General features: G+C 33.7%; 1 protein-coding gene and 1 long non-coding RNA gene across 6 annotated transcripts; both read left to right on the forward strand.

Annotated features, from left to right (window-relative positions):
* Positions 1–210: 210 nt before the first annotated feature.
* LOC148863000 (transcription factor bHLH79-like) lies at positions 211–6582 on the forward strand. Of its 5 annotated transcripts, XR_016109543.1 has the most exons (7): positions 215–1080; positions 1542–1748; positions 2002–2067; positions 2321–2389; positions 2516–2587; positions 4434–4666; positions 6493–6582. XR_016109543.1 is itself a non-coding variant. In XM_088976184.1 (6 exons), the coding sequence occupies exons 1-6, from the start codon at positions 742–744 to the stop codon at positions 4569–4571; spliced, it is 888 nt and encodes a 295-aa protein (XP_088832310.1). In that variant the 5' UTR covers positions 211–741; the 3' UTR covers positions 4572–4908. The 5 variants fall into 5 exon arrangements, 4 of the variants coding, with proteins under 4 accessions (XP_088832310.1, XP_088832309.1, XP_088832307.1 ...); XM_088976184.1 differs by lacking the exon at positions 6493–6582 and having other exon boundaries at positions 211–1080; positions 1545–1748; positions 4434–4908; XM_088976183.1 differs by lacking the exons at positions 4434–4666; positions 6493–6582 and adding an exon at positions 2770–3242 and having other exon boundaries at positions 211–1080; positions 1545–1748.
* On the forward strand, positions 3404–3683 carry LOC148863001 (uncharacterized). The gene is made up of 2 exons (XR_016109544.1): positions 3404–3512; positions 3602–3683. It is a non-coding gene; the product is annotated as an uncharacterized LOC148863001 (long non-coding RNA).
* Positions 6583–21222: the final 14640 nt, after the last annotated feature.

Raw genomic sequence — 21222 nt, forward strand, 5'->3', positions numbered from 1 at the left:
TGAATGGTGTGTAATTACCACTTACCACACAAGTTCCGAACCCCTGACAATAAGTAATGACGAAGATTCCGGAAATTTGTCGGTTAGCAAAACGGAGGTCTACGGTCTACTCACTCATGGGTCAAGATTTCACGATTTTTTAGATATTATACATCTTATCATGACTCATGAGATTGGGATCTATTATAAATACAAGACCCCTTATATATGAGATGTGCGATGTCAGACTTGGAAGGGCATTAGAACTTATTTCTTCGTTGGCAGGAAATCCCAACTCTGTGGATGCACCCTAGCTGTGTGTAAGTGCGCGTGTGAGGGTTGCGTTTGTGTGAGTGCCGAGTGCGTGCCTCTTGTGAGTGTCGACCATCTTGAAACGCTGGACTCTCCGAGAATACCTCAATCACTCTCCTTTCCAACTCCAACTCCCAAGTCTCTCTCTCTCTCTCTCTCTCGTTTTCATTGAAGGGTCCCTTTCCCTTTCTTTCATTTCAACGGCACTCTCCCACATTTCCCTTTTAAGCATACAACTGTAGAGTTGCGAACAATTAACAAAAGGTCCAACTTCAAATGCAGATTTGTAGGATGAATTGTTGATCACAGTTAGGTTTTGTGGAATCTGGAGTCTCACTCGGTTGAACTTCCTACTTTCTTCATCCTTTTTTCTTTTATATGGAATGTGAAGTAGGATTGGATGAGAATTTCAAATAGGTTTGCACATTTTGATGAATTTTGTGTCTGGAGATGGATCCTCCTTCTCTGATTAATGAAGGTTCGTTTCCCGCCGCTAACCCGTCCTCTTATAGCTTGGCTGAGATTTGGCCGTTTCCGCTCAATGGTGGTGGAGGTGTTGGGGATTCCGCTGGTGTTTTGGGATTGAGGAGGAATCATTTTGGGCAGAATTTGGGTGGGTTTGTAGAGAGCGCCGGGACGGGGACGGCGGTGAATCGGGATATGTCCATCGATGAGTCAACGATTACGGAGCAGAGCGTGAGTCGTGGTGGGAATGGAAGGAAGCGTAGAGATGCTGGTTCGGAGGATGAATCGTCTAAGCTTGTCTCTACAAGCAGTGGCAATGATGTGGTACTCTACTATTCTGTTTTTAATTCATCTCTTCTCCTTTCCAAACTGTCTCTCTTGTTGGTTTCCATTTCTTAAATGCTTTTCTTCACTTTTATTTTGCTGTATTTATTTGTTTTTTGAGTGTTCTTGCAGTGTAAGACTTGGGTAGTTTGGATTTACTGAAATTTGTCTAAGGTTATTATGATTTAGGTTTTAAACTGGAATTGATATTTCTTATCTGGGAAGAACTTATTGCACAAAAGTTTTTCCTTTTCAAGATTTTGATGCAAATAAGCTTCAGTAGTTAATTTCTTTGGGGCTGTTGATGTGTTGAAGCTGGACTTGTTGAGAGGTGAAATGTGTGAGGGTGGATGTTCAGTTAGTTGGGAGTTAAAATGTGTGCATTAATTCAGCTATTTAGATAGAAGTCAATTGGTTCTAGGTTCTTATTGTAGTGGTCTTCATAACATTTCTCTTTTTAGCAGAATGATTGTGATGGTAAACGTCTAAAGGTTTCGAGATCCAAAGATGAAAATGGTGATTCAAAAACTGAAACAGAAGCAAGTTCTGGCGCTGGTAACAAGCCAGCTGAACAAAACACACAACCTCCTGAACGGCCTAAGCAAGATTACATTCATGTGCGGGCAAGGAGGGGCCAAGCTACTGACAGCCACAGTCTAGCAGAGAGAGTAATTAACTTATATCCTCTTAGCTTCATTATTTGCGATTGTGACTTGCTGTAAATGTGTAGTAATAGTGACCAAGTTTCTGAGGTTCACATGGCAACATTTTTAACTTTACACTGAGATGCATAAACACTGCCTCTTTTTTATTGCTAATATCCAGAAAATAGAAACTTTATTGGATGCGGATGGTGCACCTGACAGATGATGTCCACATATACCATATAAATAATGATTATTGGAACCATTTGTTGGACAGGCTAGGAGAGAAAAGATCAGTGAGAGGATGAAAATTCTTCAAGATCTGGTTCCTGGATGTAACAAGGTGCAATATTGTTGCTTCAGTGCTTATATATTGTTCTGTTTACCATGGCATATGTTGTAACTTCCGTGTGTTCTAATACAATTAGAAATCCTTATTGAATCCAGTGCTATTTTTAGCCTCCTTCCCCCAACGCCCCCCTCCCCCACAAAAAAAAAAAAAAAAAGTAAGAATGTTTTAGTAAATTGTGTTCTTCTTTTTCCATTTAAGATACCATTTTCTGAAGAGTGTTGCTGAGAAAAGTTTTGTTATGTAGGTCATTGGCAAAGCTGTGGTCCTTGACGAAATAATTAATTACATCCAATCACTCCAGCGTCAAGTTGAGGTATGCACCCTTTCTCTATTATTTATTTTGTTGCTTTTTTTTTTTTTTTTTTTTTTTTTTTTATCTTTGTTCCTTTCAGCCAGTGAACTTGAAACTGGATTTATATGAAACTTTTGGATGCTGTAGTTTTTGTCGATGAAGCTTGAAGCAGTTAATTCAAGAATGAACCCAGGCATTGAAGGATTCCCTTCAAAAGATGTAAGTCTTAATTACATAGACTGAGTCATGCTACCCTTTAAACTTTTTCTGGACCACCTATCTTTTCTACTTTTATGCGTGCAGCTCTAGATTGGAGACCAACTTCCAGTGGGGATGTTGGTTTTCATTGTCCATTATGTTGTCAATTGACTGTGTAATCTGTATTGACTTTGGTGAACCAGTCACACAGTTTCACATATTATTCAGTTTTGACAATGATGATCGGTGGTCTATTATGTCCATTTCTTCTCATCATTGATGTCAGCTCGTCAGAGATGAGAAAGGCAGGGATGCAAGTAATGAGGCAACACAAGGCATTATAAGTGAAGAACTCGACTCTCTCTTAATGTGGCCAAGTGTGAGACTCAGCTGAGGTGATTAACGCACTTCACTGAGGTGCCCCATGGGGAAGAAGTTATCTTATTTCTTCTTCAAGGAAAAAATGTTCCTTCTTAAAACTATGGAGCTTCGCATGTTGGTGGGTGTAATAGATAATTCATGTTGTATATGGTATATTTTAGAAGCATTATACCAATGGCTTTGTGTTGTTAAAATGATATTATTCATTTTAATTTTGTATGAAACATCCATGTGAACAAAAAAAGTACAATGAACAACAATTTTGTGAAGAAGAATATTAAAATTTCCAAGAAAATATGAACAAATCCAAGCAAGGCTTTGTTTTTCTTTTTACCCTTCTCACTTGCCATTCCTTCTCTTTGATTCTTCTTTTGTAGACAGACAAAATAATGAACAGGGATGCCACCCTAATTTTCTTCTTTTTCTTTTGTCTCCCTATTTGTGTTTGTGTGACAGAGGGGGAGGTTATTTTATTTCTTCTTTTAAGTCAAGGACTAAAAGAGTTTCCTCCTAACATCTCATTCCACTAGAAGCTCTTGCTGTCAGGAACACTACTAAAAATGAGGTTATTAGAGGACAATCCTTTGTTGTTGGTTAGATTGCCTTCGTTTTATTTTGATGTTGTTCTCATTGGATTCTTTTTCTTCATTGTAGGTCCTGAATCTTCATGCATCTCATCTTATAAGTTCCTGTAATAAAAAGAAAAGGAAAAAAATGTCTATGTATTTTGGAAAAATGGATTCGCCTTTTCCCTGCTTCTTAAGTGGTGAATATTTGCTTCATTGCGCCCCCCATTTCATATAACAACAACAATAAAAATAATATTTCTGGCCTACAAATACTGTCCCCTTTTGATTTTCCTATATGCCACAATTTTATTCATCACAGAAATAAATGACGGAGGTAGTGGTAGTATAGAGATTTCTTTAACTGTCCCCTTTTGGTTTGTTTTTGTGAAACTGAGGTAGTGGTAATATGGAGATTTCTTTAATAGAACAAAAATATAGCAGAAGCCACTTTCTTTAGATTCCTTTATTCTTCTTAATTCTTCAATACAATTTTGTAGAAACATCATGGAGTCCACATTCTGGAGATCGTTTTTTGCTACTTTACCTCAATATATTTAATTTATATCAATTTAATAAATTAAACTATAGACTCCGGGACATGACCTGGTGTGCTTGACTATAGTGGAACTGTGGAAATGCTTCATTTGTCTAGTTATTGGAGAATGATAGATTCATAAAGGGGATAGAGAAAGGAGGGCAAGGGGGAAGATATAATGCTATTCTTCTGAATTTTTTGTTATCCTATTACTAATAGTTGTATATCTTGTACATGAGTCACACATTAGACCATGGAGTCTTTTGTATATGGGGCTATTCCCCTTCATACTTCTTTCTTGAATATAGTTTTGTCCTTATAGGAGATTTGAAAAGATTTGTTATTGCATTTTTCATCTAACAATTTAGATGTGGTGTTTCAGTTTGGTGTACAGACATTTGATACTACAAGTATGGCATTCAGTTCACAAGCTGCAAGGGAATATGGCCAAGGATCACCACCAGAATGGCTTCATATGCAGATCGGTAGCAGCTTTAAAGATCAGCACAATTTTAGTTAATTCTCATCAATTGGCAATAAAGGGCATCAAGCAGCTTGCTTCCTCTTCCAGTGGTTTCCAACAATTATATCCTCATCATCTTAGCTCAGAGAAAAGTAATTATTATTTTCTGCATGTGATATGAAGCTATGCTTTCTGTTTATATGACTGAGCTTCAATTGAAAATCTGAAACAGTCTCCATTTCCTCGTGTGTTAGAGATCCATTCTTTACCTTCATGTATCATTTGACAGGAAGTCCTCTTCTTGTTGTATCACTGAACTTGAATTAAACCTCCTAGTATGAATGCTGTTCTTGAACTCTTTTAGACCTAACTAAAGAAAAATGCTTTTTCAAAATTTCTATTATCTCAACCATGTCTTCTTTTATTGGTAAGTATGAAGTACTTTTATTGATATGCATGAAATAGTACAGTGCGCACTCCTTTTTGGGCAGCTAGCTGTCCCTCGGCTAGACTCCCTTTGATTACAAACTATCTCAATGTTGAAAAAAGAAATTACAAACTATCAGAACCGTGTCTTTGCATTTAGCTACATTAAGAAGCCGAGTTATTTCTGCTTCACTGCTGGCATTGCTATAATGAGAAGAACTTTTCCTGGCCATTAGATCTTGCTGTGAGTTTGCCTTGTAAATATCTGATGTGGAGGCATTTTTGTGGTTTTATATTGGTAATTTTCCACTCTTTAGAGACCATTCTAAAATTTACATTTAAGTAGATATGTTTTCAAAATATCACAAGTAGTTGGGTAGACGTTTTTGAATTGAAGTCCCTGATTGAGAATTAGAGAACTTGATAGATGTGAACTCTATGTTCAGGTTCAGGGTTTGTATTATATGTTATCTGTTGGTCAATTTACCTACTTAGACAAACTTTGTTGTAGTCTTGTAGTTGCATGGTCTTTGCTGACTATGATTCTAAATTGACATTAAGCTAGGAGCAATGAAACACAGGATTTGATTCTCATTGATAGCATGCATTCCATGCCGTCTTGGAGAATATGCAAGTTTTTTATCAATAAATATGCAAATTTTTTTGTCAGTCGATATGCTCAACCATATATCGAACTGTGAGTCCTTATAACAGTTCTACTACCTCTGTCCACTTACCATGCTCCCCCGGGTGGTCTTCTATCCACATGCACTGATGCACAAACCATCTTAGCGTGCTTTCTCTCTCATCCATATTTATAATATAAAGAGGAAAGGCAAAAGATGAGGGTTCCCTTCACCACAAAGTTCACACAGACCTCTTCTCATTTCTCACCCATGTGGTTAGTTATTTTTAAATTAAATCATCAAAATCAAAATAAAAATACTATCTGGTCTTAAGAATTCGAATTTGCACCCCACGGCCTGGCGCCCCAAAAATGTCCCATACAATAGGGAGTTGCCGCATGTCCTCTCACAATTGTCTAGCTCGTCCCGTTAGATTCAAAAGCCCAAAACAAAAATGCTTCCCTCCATCCCCGCTCATAACCTCTCATCTCTTGACCTACACTGAACCCTGCACCTCCTCATCCGAGCTTGACGAAAAATCTGGTGCCGGCTGTTCTGGCAAGGACACGAGAGGTACTCCCCATCTCTCTCATCTCATGTGTTTGAATCTGCACTTATGTGTTGAGTGCTAGTTTAGATGGTTTTTTGTTGTGATTTTTCCATCTGTTACTGGTCTGCTATGTGTTTTCTGTTTAAGGGAAGTGCTTTCCAGTTTTTACCGGAAAAAAAGAATGGATGAAGTGGGGCCTCATTACTCATTAGGTTACAATGTTACACAGTTGTAGATAAAATACATTTTATCAAGTTTGTTGTAGACAAAATACTTGTATTTTAGTAAGAATTTCCTGTGGTAAATCACTGGAAAAACAAGGAATAAAATTGGAATCTAATGGTCTGAAAGACTGAAACCAATGCGCATGCGGCAGGATTAGCCTAACTGTTGTCTCCAGTCCTTGTCGGAAGGGTCGTTGGCATCGGCACCGGATTTCTCGTCAAGCTTGGATGGAGGAGGAAATCTACATCTATATATTTATATAATGTCTCTAGTCCTTGTCGGAAGGGTACATTTGCGCTCTAGTTCACTTTTGCCTGTGTTTAGCAATTTATACATTGATAAATGACAGATCAATACATATTTACACGATGTAAAAGTATATTAATAAAAAATAATATTCAAGTGAGCTTTTGATAAAAAAAAACATATATTTTATTGAAATTCATATTTGCATCCATTACAGTTAAAAGTCTATTTGTTAAAAATGTCAATTTGTTAGTGCAAATTAACCCAATTTTACAATTTATATGAACGATTTTATGCTCTACATATTTGCATTCGCACTTATTTGCATTGTTTCTGAACACAGCCTTACTAACATTCAGTGTACCACTGATATGTGACAATTTTGAGTTTATTGGCCTTCCTACTTTTTAGCAAATACGTAACTTGGAAAAGCTTTACCCAAGTTTTTACTTTATTAGCAATTTCTTATTGAAGTCTTTTTGTATAAAATATTAAGATAATAGTTATAACAAATACTAGATAATCTTGCAAATTTGCCATAATAAGCAAGATATTTACAATCTTACCCGTCACTCTAATTTACTATCTTGACATAATTTCCATTAAAAAAAGCTTTTAATGTTTGGTAAGGTAGATAGAGTGAGATGGTTTACCGTAAATTGAATGATTAATTTACAATATAGTATAACTATTGCTAATAAATAGTAATTATTAAAATTAATAATTTCTATTTTATTTTTCCCATTTATTTTACTTCCCATTATATATGACTCCATGCAAAACCTCAAATGAATTGACTTTTGACCCAAAAATGATTTGGGCACATCATGTGTGTTTAGTTTGATATGTGTGTTTTATTGTGTAGGTAGACTTTTATGTTTTTCCCTATTATACTCCCCATCTCATACATAAAAAAGCGTAGCAGTTAACTAATCTTTACTTTATAATACCACTATTTATTTTCAATTCACGTTCATACCACGGTTGAATCCAGACTAACCTAGCCCGAAATTCTAGGATTTTCAGTACCCAGGCTACGCATGGGCCCATAACCCTGGATTTTGAGATTTTCCATTTCTTGGACCGAGCGTGGCCTGGTGCTTAGTAGCTCAAGCCCTACTTTATCCCAGCTTGTCTCAAATCTGCCCTGTAATACATAAACATACAATATTGCTATTTGACGGTTTAAACTAGTGGCATAGAGTAGGTCCATATCCTTTTTTTCTATTTATTTATTGTAAAAAATAGGCTAGCCCGAGGTTGACTTACCAATCAGAACCTGGCCTGGCCGTCCAACCCAACCCAATTGTATCAATTTTTAGTTCAAACCAGGCCTAAGTTGGGCAAACATATTTCCTCCTCTTGCAAGCATATTTACACATGCTGCTTGTAGCGTATTACATTACTATTAAAAGCAAAAATGGATTGCATGTGGTAAATTGACAATTTCATATAACAGCAATAACAACAATAATGTATTTCCTCCTCTTGGAAAATGAATAAGTCACCATGGGTGATATTCAGTTAAAAACTAAAACTTTTAAAACTGAAAATTTAAATGAAAAACCGAACTAAAACTGAAAATTTTTGTTAGGTTTTCGGTTATTTCAGTTAAAACTGAATTTCAACACTATATATATTATAATGTATATTTGAATATGTAATATATATCATACGATGTGTATAATAAATTATATATTTTATTATATAATATAATATATATTTATACATGTTATACATGTATTATATGTTAATATATATCATAGATAGACAATAAAGTTCGATTAATTCTGTTTTTTTGGTTAACTGGATTTCTGAACCTGAAAATCAAAACCAAAATAACCAAAAACTGAAACTGAAAATTTTGGTTTGGTTTTTTGGTTTTAACCAAATAATGCTCACCCCCTAGTTATCACTTCCATTATCATGGTTAAGTGCTTCGTAGCAATAGGGGAAAGTGATGAGAATGTTGCTCATAGAATTAGAGCATGGTGGGAAAATGGGGGGATGCATCTGAATTCCTACATAATAGGCGAATACCACTTTGATTGAGAAAGGGGAGATTTTATAGAAGGGTTATAAGGCATGATATACCATATGGAGCAAGAGTGTTGGACATTTAAAAAAAAAAAAAAGTCCAAAGATTTAGTGTGGCATAAATGTGTATGTCTTATATAGATAAATGTTAATAATATAAAGGATAAGGTCAAAATTGAAAAAGTGATAAAATGAAGGAAAATAGACTATAATGACTTGGTTACTTGTATAAAAAGGAGATTGGGTCTGATCTCCATAGATCATGCATTGAGAACATCTCATTTGAAGTGGGTGTGAAGAGTGCTTTGTGATTAGACCTGTTCATGGCTCGGGTAGCCTGATGGCCCACACCACATTTGGGCTTGGACATGTAGTTAGGCCCACAGGCTTGATTTTGGGCTCAAAACACCAAGCCCGATTGTGTTTTGGTCTAGGGTTGGGATTTATCAAAAAAGCTCACCCCAACTAATTGTTATAATATAAAATATATAATATATTAATAATTTAATATATACAATTCTTTATAATCTCCCTTTCTCTCTCTCTCTCTCTCTCTCTCTCTTTATCTATCTGTTTAGCCGCTTCAGTGATAGCATCGGCATGAACTTTAGATTTTAGACTCGGGCCTAGGCCCGGGTTTCAGGCTTTTTATGAGGGCCAGGCCCGGGCCCAATGGTCGGGCAAAGCTCGAAGTTGAACCTTAAAAAAATCTTCTAATTAAGAGTGAAAGCCTGACCCAAACCCAGCCTAGCCCATCCCATGAACAAGTCTATTTGTGATGAACAGCTCTAGATTTTCATAAGAAGTAAAGAAACCATTTGTATCACCAGTTCGAAGAAATGATCTGTCACAAATTAGATGGGCCAGAAAAAATGGGAGACTCAAAAAATACTTGGGTGAAACATGAAAGATTTGGAACATATGCCGTTTTCTTGAAAAATGGCACAATCAACACCACTTTGAAATCCAATTTTTTAGACCTTACCTAACTATGTTATACGTTTTCCAAAAAACATCTTCTCATACCACTCATTGGAAATCGGAAAAGATGTGGCCTGACAAACATTTTTTTGATATTTTTCTAATCTTACCAGCAATAATATGTTATGTGGCGCATGTCAACCACCAATGATTACTGATTGTGTGCAATCCGACTGGTCTTAGCTGTCAACGACCTTGCCTCCGACTGGAGCAGTAGGGAGCCTGAAACGGAGAAAGTGAGGAATCTCCGGGGAGGAACCCAGTGAGATTGCTTTGAAGCTCAAATTAGTATTCTCTTGAAGGCTAGATGAAACCAGATGACGCAAAGTTCACATACATTGTTCTTGGGGGGGTAGGGAGCCTTTTATAACCACTTCGTGCACTCACTCTGAGGCTTCTGTCAGGTCGGGTATAATTACTTCTATGCTTCTGCTAGTTCGGGTGTCATCCCCTCTGCTGGGACAGAACCGCCACTACTCCTTGTCGGAGCCGTCTCTGTAACTGGAGATGGCGGTCGCAGGTGGTCATTTGAAGTGCAGCTGTCAAGCGTCAGATCCCAAGTCAGTCAAGTGCGTCACCCCTGGATACGAACTTCCTCGGTGTTAGGCATGGTACGTTTGTTCAGTTCGGCATCCTGGAGGCAAAGTGCTGGAGTGGTGAGTAAGGTGAAGTCTTGAGTTTGGATAGAGGTGTGTCTCGAACTGCCATGGGGCAGGCCAGTTCGGGTTATTGCCCTTTGTGTTTGGAAGGCTTGGGGGGAGAGCTCGGGCTCCTTGCGGGGAGTTCGGGCTCCTCGTAGGGAGTTCAGACCATTGGTTCCTCCTTTCGGAGTTCGCGCCTCGAGCGTGCTGTTGCCTTTGCCACGTGTTGAGTGATTACGAGGTCTGGCCAAATCTTCCTTCATCAATTGCCCCCCACTCCTCACGCTAAGGGACTTGCCCTGGCGCGGGGAGTTCGCGAGGTGGCGAGTGGATTTGTCTCGTACTTCGAACTGGTTGAGTGATAACACAAGGTGCGTTGCCAGGATTATTTTGGGAGATGTGACAGCGCGTGCCTTATTTCAAAATTCAAAAAGCATGCCACTAGGGGACGTGACAGCGTGCGCCTTATTTCAAAATCCAGAAAGCGCGCCGCTGGGAGATGTGATAGCGGGCGTCTTTTCAAATTTGAAAACGTGTTGCCACCGCCTTTAATGTGAGGAGACGTGCGGTCAGTTCCGAGAGACGTGTGGCTGGTCACATCTTGGTCTCAGGAGACGTGCGGTCAGCGCAACTGTGGGCCGTTGAATCGGCTTTGATCTGAGCCGTTGATTCTTAGTTACTGCGAGTATAAATAGTGGGGGACCCCAGTTGCTTTTGTCACTTCTGCGTTTTTCTTCTTGAGCTCGTGTCCGAGTTTCAGTTCGCGTCCAAGCTTTTAGTTCGCATTTAAGGTTTTTTGCTCGTGTTCCAGTTCTGCTCAAGCCTTTTTTCCAGGTGAGTACTTTCCTGGAATCCATCTTTTCTCCTTGTGGGTGATATCCCAATTAGAACTTAAAATGGGTGAAGATCTGAATGGGATACAAGTTTTGGTAAATTGCATTCTCACTTGTAATTGAGGTTGTTTGTTTGTAGTTTAAATCTGAGTGGGATGCAAATTTTGCATCCAACTCAGTTTTGCATCAATTGCTTGTGATGATGATCTGAACTCGTAATCCTATCTAATATTAGATGGGAACCACATCATTTTCCTTCATATATCCGATCCAATTGTGAACTCCATGGATGGCGATAGTCTGACTTCTCCTAAGGTCTGAGGAAAAATGGGTTGGGGAAAATTCAAAGTGGCCAGAACCTAGAGGAATTATGCTACATATCCTTCGACAAGAGGATTTGTCCTACGATGGTGGGAAAAGGAGGGAACCAATATGAGGGAGAGATTATTCTGGAATCTTCTAATAATTATATCAACTCATCATGTACAATCCTACCATTGGATATATATATATATATATATATATATATATATATATATATATATATATATTAAAATTGGTCTGTTCATGTTATCATACCTCTCCTTGCTTTAAACCCTCTTTCCTAATTTTCTGTTTATTTGAATTTTTTATTTTTTTAATTCCACACAATTATCCATTAAACCAATAAGTAAATCACATATGCTTAACTATTTCTAACAATCATAAAGAAAGAGGGATTTGCTTTTTTAATGTTTAAGCCAAGTGACACCACTTTCCCCCGCTATTTCCTAAATTGTCTCTAATTCCTATTTATCTCCTAAATTATCTCTAACCCCTATTTATCTCTTTAATTATCTATAATTTAGTGGAGAGATTATCTCCTAAAATATCTCTAATTCCTATTTATCCTCTCCCCCACTTTTTATCTATATCTATCTAAAAAAATCTTCAATTAAAAAAATTCAGAACTATTTAAATGTTATAATGAAATTATAAAATAAATTTAAAATATTTATTCAAACACAAAAAAAAAATTAATAGATTTAATCAAATTCATATTATTAATAATTCAATATTTTTACAAAATTCATCATGAAATTAAGTAGTTATAATATAAATTAATTATTTAAATATTTCAATAACTAAAAATCTTAAATAAAAACATAAAAAATATCTAAATAATATAACAAAATATTTAATATTATGTAATAACAGTAAAATAATTAAAATTAAAATAATGAAAATTTTTATATATTTTACATATTATTTAAATATTTAAATAACAATATTTATTAATAATAATTTTACAATAATAGTGTATATTCATTATATATTTATATATACTATACTTATTTATAAATTTATTTTTATTTTTTTATTTAATAGAAAATTATCAATAATTATTGGAGATTAAACAACTATTATTTAACTTTTGAAATTTAATTTATCGTATTTATTGTATTTTTGTTATAAATTTTTTTTAGTAATTCTATTTTCTATAACTTATAGATTAATACTTATTAGAGGTTAAACTATTATTTGAGATTACACTATTTATTGACTAATTTAGTATATTTTTAGTATTTATTATACTTTTGTAATTATTGTATTTTATTATATATCTATTATATTTTCATTATAAACTTATTTTCACTGATTGTGTTCATTTGCTATAAATATTCAATAGTTATTATAGATTAAGTTATCATTATTTATTAGAGATTAGATAATAAATTTAGTTGAAATTAGGAGTATTCAATGATTGGTTCAGTTCAGTTGAAGGCTATTTCGCCAACCAAATCGATTTGGTCAAGTCCACAGTTTGTCACTTGAAACCGATTGACCATTAATGAAAACCCACCAACTCGGGTTGTATTGACCAAAGCCGATCTGAAATACTAGAAAACCGAATAACTCGGGTTGAGTTTGATCAGATTGCTTATTAAAAATCTAAAATGTAAAATAATTATATACTCTTATGTATTTCTATTGTTTAACTTTCACTTAACAAAGCCTGTGCATCACATAGGTCCCCATCACCATGCCTCTCCTTGCTCCATTATCTCCACCCTGCATTATCTTTGACTTTCTCTCATCTCCCCTTCCCACCAATCCCATTAAGCCATCTCACCCAACTACCTAAAAATATTCCTATAATCTCTCTCATAAGGTATCTCATTGAAACCAATAGGAAAGTATATGTTGCCCCATTCCTTAATCAATTCCTAAAATGCATCCTCCTAATCTATATCCATTGTCCATCATTTAAGATATTCATATTAATTAATAAATAGTTAAATATAGTTAGTATTTAATCCCACCCATATTCAATGAGTATTAAATAGTGTTATTACTTTAATTAATTTTTATAAAATTGAAAATTATATTTAACAATTATCAAAAAGTATAAAAACTTAGGTATTGTTATTATTATAATTAATAACCAAATAGAAATGGGGAACAAAATATTACAATGTTAGAAAATGAAATTATTAATTAATTTATATTGAAAAATAAAAGAAAAATTAATGTAATTTTGTTAGTAAACTACCAAATAAAAAAATATATTTTATAACATTTAAAAAATTCAATAATCCCCATAGTTACACAAATGTAATAAAAATTTCAAATATTTTCATAAAACTACATTTTCGTAAAATAACATTTTTGAAATTAAAAGATATAAGTATTTGAAAGTTTATTTAAAATGCATTAAATAATTATTTAAATGTATTATAATATTTTGTAAATTTTAGGAAAATTTATTACATTTGATAGATTTTGGAAAACAATTGAAAAATTATGTAATTTTTATTGAAAATTATTAAAGATAAGTGACTATGGGAAATGGAAAACTATAATTTGAACAAATAATTACACAAATTATTAAGATAAATCAGTATAATATTGGAAAAAGAAAATTATTGGTTAGTTTATATTAGAAATTATAAGATAAATTAGTATACTTCTATAAGTAAACCATTTAAAAAGAAAATATATTATTTTATAAAAAAAATTAAAAATGAATTAAATTTTCAAAATTACACAAGTACAATAAATTTTCCAATTTTTTCATAAAATCACATTTTGAATATTAAAGACAATTTAGTGTGTTGTTATAAATTTACCATGTGATTGGTATTCAATATATCATTTTGATCATTTTTATTATCAAATTGAATATTGGGTTGATGGGGACATTGTTTTCAAAACTGGATCAAACAAGATGGTTAGACCACAAAAATTGGGAACCAGACACATTTCACCTCAAAACCGCTTTTTGTCCAAAAACCATTTATTTGGTTAGCAAACCGCAAACTTGGGCGGTTGAACCATCAACCTGGACAACCGTCAACCTGGGCGGTCGAACCATCAAACACATGTATAATATCATATATCTATTTCTTTGTTTGAGAAAATGTATAAAAGTCATGTTATTATAACTTTAATGCTAGTTTAAATGGCTACTATATAAAATGCCTATATTTGTGTATTTAATCAATCTCTAATTGTAGGGGTTGAAAATGTAACTACACTTATTCTTTTCCATCTTATTTAATTCCCTTTCATTAAATCTCATTCTCTCTCATTATATCCCATATTTTTAAGTTATTTTCACTAATAAATGCTATTAATTAGATCTTTGTCAATATTTTTAACAATATAAACCAATGTACTTTAAAAATGACTCAAAAAAACAAAACCATTATATATCCAAGTGGTGGTTAAGCTATTAAACCATCCAAATCAAATTGATCAACCTATCAAGTCATAGTTAGGTAATAAAATTTTTAAAATATAAATAACTATAGAAAATTATAAAAAAAAAATAGATATTTTTATGATATTTTTATTAATCAAATTTAAAAAAATAAGTGTAATAAACAATAATTATTTTTGTTGATAATGAAAATGAAATACATAGTTTACAACTGACCAAAAATGAAATATAAAAAATAATAATAAATAGTTTAACTTTTGGGTTAAATGTGTCAACCTTTAATGCCATAAATAAATAATAAAAAATTAATAAAATATATAAATACATAAATTTTGCAAAAAAAATTTAGACACATGCATAATATCATATATTCATCATATTAAATAAAAAGCAAGTGTAACATATCAAAATTATTTTTACACACAAAAATAAAGAAAAAAATTAAACACATCTATAATTCTATATTTACACTACTATTAAAAATATGGATGGTTAGGCGAAATTTCAAAATTTTATTTTTTCATTTCCGAGAATCGTATTTTCAGTTTTCGAAAAAAAAAACTACATTTTTCAAGTGCCATTCTTGAACCAAACCGAACCAGATCTGAAACCAAAAGAAATGGAGAGTAATACCTGATATGGAATCCACATGCATAGCTCCCAAAGTAGTTGTTCACGCCCAAAGAAGGTACCAAAACCTGATTCCATTGAAGATTGCGCAACTTGAGATGAAGCAGGTTTAATGGTGCAGTCCTGTAGCAAGAACTACAATCCAACAGCTTGGATCGAGCAAGGGAGGTGAGCATGAATTAGATATGATATTTTCTTACAAAAATCAGAATCAGAACTGATCTCTATCAGTTCAATAATGGAGGTCGAATTGGGGTTAGGGCGGCAAGAGCATAAAGAAATAGATGATTGAGAGTAGTGTGTAAAATTGGAGCAGTTCGCCCTCTTATATTTATATAACTTAAAGAGCTACACTCCTAATCCAATTAGGAGCTTCTTGATCCAAATCTTTATTTAGATCTGGACCCTTTAAGTGGATAAGATTTATCTTTTTATCTTTAATTGCTGATCCAAACCTATATTTGCCCATGTCACATGACTGCTTATCTTTAAGTTGTCATGTGACATCCCTGATTAATCAAATTAATCTTGGGCCCTAGGCCTATTAAGTAAATGGCTCACGTCCCTATTTAATTGTTGGCTAACTTGGCTCTCTTTGTATGGCGTGACACCCTAACATTGACCTCACAAAAGCCATATGGATTCAGCCTATCTTCTGTGATAAAGCTTGTGCGAATTCACTATTAAACACAGTGAACCCCCGAGTCCATCAATATGGGCTTTTAATAGTCCCAACATTTATACTAAATGACCATTCAGTCCAGCCATCTTAGGAAGGCACAATGACAATGGTCTTAAGTGACATTAGCCCATTAGGTATAATAGCCCTAAATGGTCATACACTTAACCTCTCAACCCTTAATGATCAAACAGTGCCCAACAATAGAGAACTTATCCCTTGGCTGCAAGGTATAGTGTTGCATTCTCTACTTGAATGGATCCTATGAATTAAAACATTTCGAAAACATTTTCTTAAAACATTATATATATATATATATATATATATATATATATATTCATATAAATATATTTTGCAAAACAAACCTCAAATACATTTGAAATCGACTACTGACAGTTTTGGTTTCCATCAGAGAGAGTGCAGCACCCGATCATTCACTTTGTCCAACAAAGGGGCTGATCCTATTACTATGATCACCCACTCGAGTGAATTCTCAGACTGCCCCAATATACCCAGGTTTTGATCCCCGAATGATTTAACTGATTGGCATATCGAAGACAACCTAATCCGACACCCCAATGCAGTACCATAATCGAGTCTAGGGGTTGGGTATAACTTTCCAACTTTGCCCACCAGTCTCCAAGGTTTAGGGCATAACTGGAAAATGGATCGGGTTCAGTGTTTCAAGCAAACACACTACATGTGCTTCGAATCTAACCCTAGCAGTTGAGACAAACTACCCTAATTGACTTGGCAGCACATTAGTGTTAGCCTCGGTAGGATAAACCACCCCAGGTCTATCTAACGGTTGAGAACATTATAAACTAATACGAGTCTCATAAGTGTCCAGTTTAAGCGTAATTACATAGAAACACACAAAGTATAACATGAATCAATTATGCATTTTTATTCATTTACAATAAATGTTTAATGATTGGAGCTAAGGGCATACATTGTCTAACAGATATCTATTAACCGAGTGGAAATTTTTAATAGTTAAAACATCCAGGTCAATGGTTCTTTGACCATTTCAACGGTTTTTTGTAAAATAGCGGTTCATGGCCAAAGCGAAATCGATGACCCACTCGGTTCCCAAGCCAAACGATTTCAATCGTCTGGTCTGGTCTGGTCTAGTTCTTCAAACAGTGATTAAAAATACATACAATTTTTTACCTCATTCAATTATCTCTATTTAAATCTTACAATTTTTTGAACATAAGATAAAAAGACACCAGAAAGATACAATACAAAAATAAGTGTCTAGCCAAACAGGTAGGCCTGTCAATTATATTTGAAACTTCATAATTTGATCTTATTATGACATATTTGAATGAGGTATTTATGTAATTGGATTTGGATTTTGTAATATGCATATCAATAATAATTATAAATAAAAAATACATACAATTTATAATAAATTATAAATACATTATTACTATAATTATTATTGTCTAGAATTGTCACATGCACACTTATATAGTTATTATTATAACACAACTAATCTATACTATATATAAAAGTGTGAATGCAATGTAAAATTACCATTTACTTCTTTGTTTGAGGAAAAGTATAAAATCCATTTTATTACAGCTTTAATGTGGCTCCTAAAATGCTCATAATGAGTATTTAGTCCATATTTAATGGTAAAGCTGAAAATATAACTTCAATTATTACTTCTCACCTCATTTAATCCCCTCCCATTAAGTCTTATACTTAAATTATTAACTCTCATGTTCTCTTATTAAGTTAGATCTGTGTTAATATTTTTAATAATATAAACCATACATTTTAAAATTGACTAAAAAATAAAACCATTTTTAATCCAAGTGGTAGTTAAGCATTTCAACTATCAAAATCAAATTGATTAACCTACAAAGTCATAGTTAGGTAATAAATTTACAAAAAAAATGTAGAAAAAATTAGACATATTTATGATATTTTTATCAATGAAATTAAAAAATAAGTGTATTAAACAATAAATATTTTTATTAGTAATGAAAATGAAATACATAATTTAAAACTAGTCAAAAATGAAACTATTTTACTGTTTAACAAAGATCAATAGTTCAAATTTTGGGTCAAACATATTAACATTTAATGTTATAAATAAATGATAAAATTTAATATAATATAAAAATACAGGAATTTTGCAAAAAACCATTTAGGCACTTATATAATATCATATATTTATCATAATAAACAAAATATAAGTGTGACATATTAGAATTATTTTTACACACAAAAGTACAAAAAAGTTACAAAAAATTGAACACATCTATAATTCTATATTTACACTATTATTAAAAATATGAATCTTTGGAACTTTCTTTTGACTAAAATATTCATTTTTCAATTTAGGCACAATTCAATTATGAATTATAGACTGTAAATTGAACTACTACATTTCACCCCATTCAATTCCTTCTATTTAAATATTTCAATTTTTTTTTTATAAATGAACAAGCAAATACACAAAAAGATTAAATATTACAAAAAGAATAATCTAGCCAAGCAGGTAGGCATATCAAATGATATTCGAAACTTCACAAACTTGATCTGATTATCACATATTTGGTTGAGGTGTTTATAAAATCAGGTTTGGATTTTCAATCCACATCCGATTCATAGAAAATTTTATATTACTATCATTATTATCATATAAAATTTCTACGTGCAAAGCGTGTGCACACTTACTAGCATTTTATAAATTATGTGGCATTCCAATATAGATCCTAGATTTCCTACATTCACTTTGGTGTGGGGCGTGGTGAACTTCCAATCAAATTCAACCATGTCACACGTCACATGCCTCCCCATCTTACATGTGTGGATTAAGGTAAATGGTAAATTTGAGAAAGGTTTAGCTGAATGCTTTGGTTATTCAGCGGCATATGGAACCAATGATGGGGTTCCACGTCAGTAATAAAATACATGGGGCCCGCACATCTCACAGTGGGGCCCATGAATTTATTACCAGCGTGGAACCTCATCATTGGTTCCACAATCTGTTGAACAACCAAAGTGTTCAGCTATTATGAATTCATTAAATTTTGGGTGTTATACCTCCAAAATTATTATTTTTAATTAAAGAAGAAAAAAGAAAAAAAAAAGGGAAAATTGACCATTGACAAAACAAAACAAAATAAGAAATTCAAAATAAGGGCTTGCTTTCCAAACCCTAGATGAATAAGGGTCCATTTGGTTCGTAGTCAAAATGATCCATTCCCATAGTTTGGTTGGTTTAGACACGAATGGGAATGGAAATGGAAGTCAGCATGAGTGGGATTTCATTCCTAAGGGTGGGGCATGGAATGACCATTCCCTCAAATAGGAGAATGCCATTAGGGCTGTTCATAACAAGACCCAAACTGACCAAACCGACCAACCTGAGTTGGCAGGTTTTTCTTCGACACCGGTCGGTTTCGGGCTACAAAAAAACCGAAATCGAACCGACTCGAACTGACTTAGATATTATATATATATCTGATATATTTCAGTTTTACTATATATATATTTCAGGTATATATTTGTGGAAATATATATATATATATATATATATATATATATATATATATATATATATTTCAGCTTTATTTCAGAAATATACATATTATATATAAAATTTCTGATATATAAAAGATCAGTTTTAATCCATCAAATCATTTTTAATTTCCAGGCATCCAACCTTTGCTTTCTTAGACTCGAGTCCTTTACCGTTCACATCGAGAGAATCATTCACAAAACCGACCCAAATTGATTCAAACCGACCAGGTTGGTTTTACTTAGTATTGGGTCGATTTCGATTTCATTTCTAGGTAAACCGACCAGGTTGGGTCGATTGGAAAAACACCAATAAATCGACCCAACCCGACCGATGAATAACCTTAAATGCCATTCCATCAGGAATGGGAATGGGATTCTGATTTCGCTCAACCAAATAGTTAGAATCCGACCCCTATTCCCGTGAATCAAGTGGGGCCTAAGACACTATTAACAATCAATTTACCGGAATAGGTCATTCTTTCGTCAAGGGGCAAAAATCTTTTGTAAGATTCTCTTGTTTAATTTTTCTTTCTTCAGATTTTAGCCAAAGGCAAAAGCCATTTACAAGAAATCATTTGATTTCATCTATGTTTTTCTTCTCACTTAGCTCGACGACGCTACATTTTGCAAGTGAAGCAACAACCACCACATTCTGTGACATCAAGCTACACAAAATTTCCCTAGGACCCATTTGAGATGATTACAACTCTTAAAAGGACCTTTGTGGGAAGAAACTATAAGCGGTCTTTGCAAAATTCACATCCTTGCAAAACAATTTTTGTCCCTCGGATCTATTTGCAAAACAATTTCCTGCAAATCTGTTGTTAATGGTGCCCAAAGAAGAGAATAAAACAGTGAAGAAGAAATCCTGTTTCCCACAAAATGATTTTTGCCTCTTGACCGAAGAACGATTTGCTCTTACAAATCGCTTGTTAATGGCATCTTTGTTGGGTTGACTGAAGAACGATCTGTTCTAGCTCTTGATAGAAGAATGATCTATTCCTAAAAAATGATTTCCTTTTCTTCACTCTTTTTAGGCTGTATTTGGTTGCAATGCAAATACAGACCAATTTTGCAGAGGCTGGGTTAAATTTTTGGCCCTTGGGCTTGGCCTGGACCTAAAATCCCAAATTTGTATATTTTTCGGGATGGGCTGGGATTGGATAGGTCGAACTTAACATGAAACTTGATCTGGGTTTGGATTTTAAACCCAATCCTGGCCCATACCACCCAGCTTACAAGATAAATCCCAAGTTTAGTAGGTATGTGTTTTCTTCCGTGGACATTTATGGATAGATCATTTATTTGTATTTTTTTACTTTAAATATTTTTTACTCCACTTCATATTAATATCCATTAAAATGTGCTATATCAGCATTTGATTTCAAGAAATGCTGGAGCGTTGGAGAAACAATAATTTAATACTTTTCCAAATGGCTTATGCATAAAAAATCAAGGTGTTTCAATTTCCTACTATTTATTTAATAAACAATAAAATCAAACAGTTGTTTCATTTGCTTTATCTGCAATAAGTGGCGTTTTTTCAATACATTTCTACGCAACCAAACACAGCCTGAAAACTTCTCGA

This window comes from Nelumbo lutea, chromosome 3 (genome assembly GCF_056320005.1).
Source record: "Nelumbo lutea isolate HS-2025 chromosome 3, American lotus-T2T, whole genome shotgun sequence".
NCBI lineage: Eukaryota > Viridiplantae > Streptophyta > Magnoliopsida > Proteales > Nelumbonaceae > Nelumbo > Nelumbo lutea.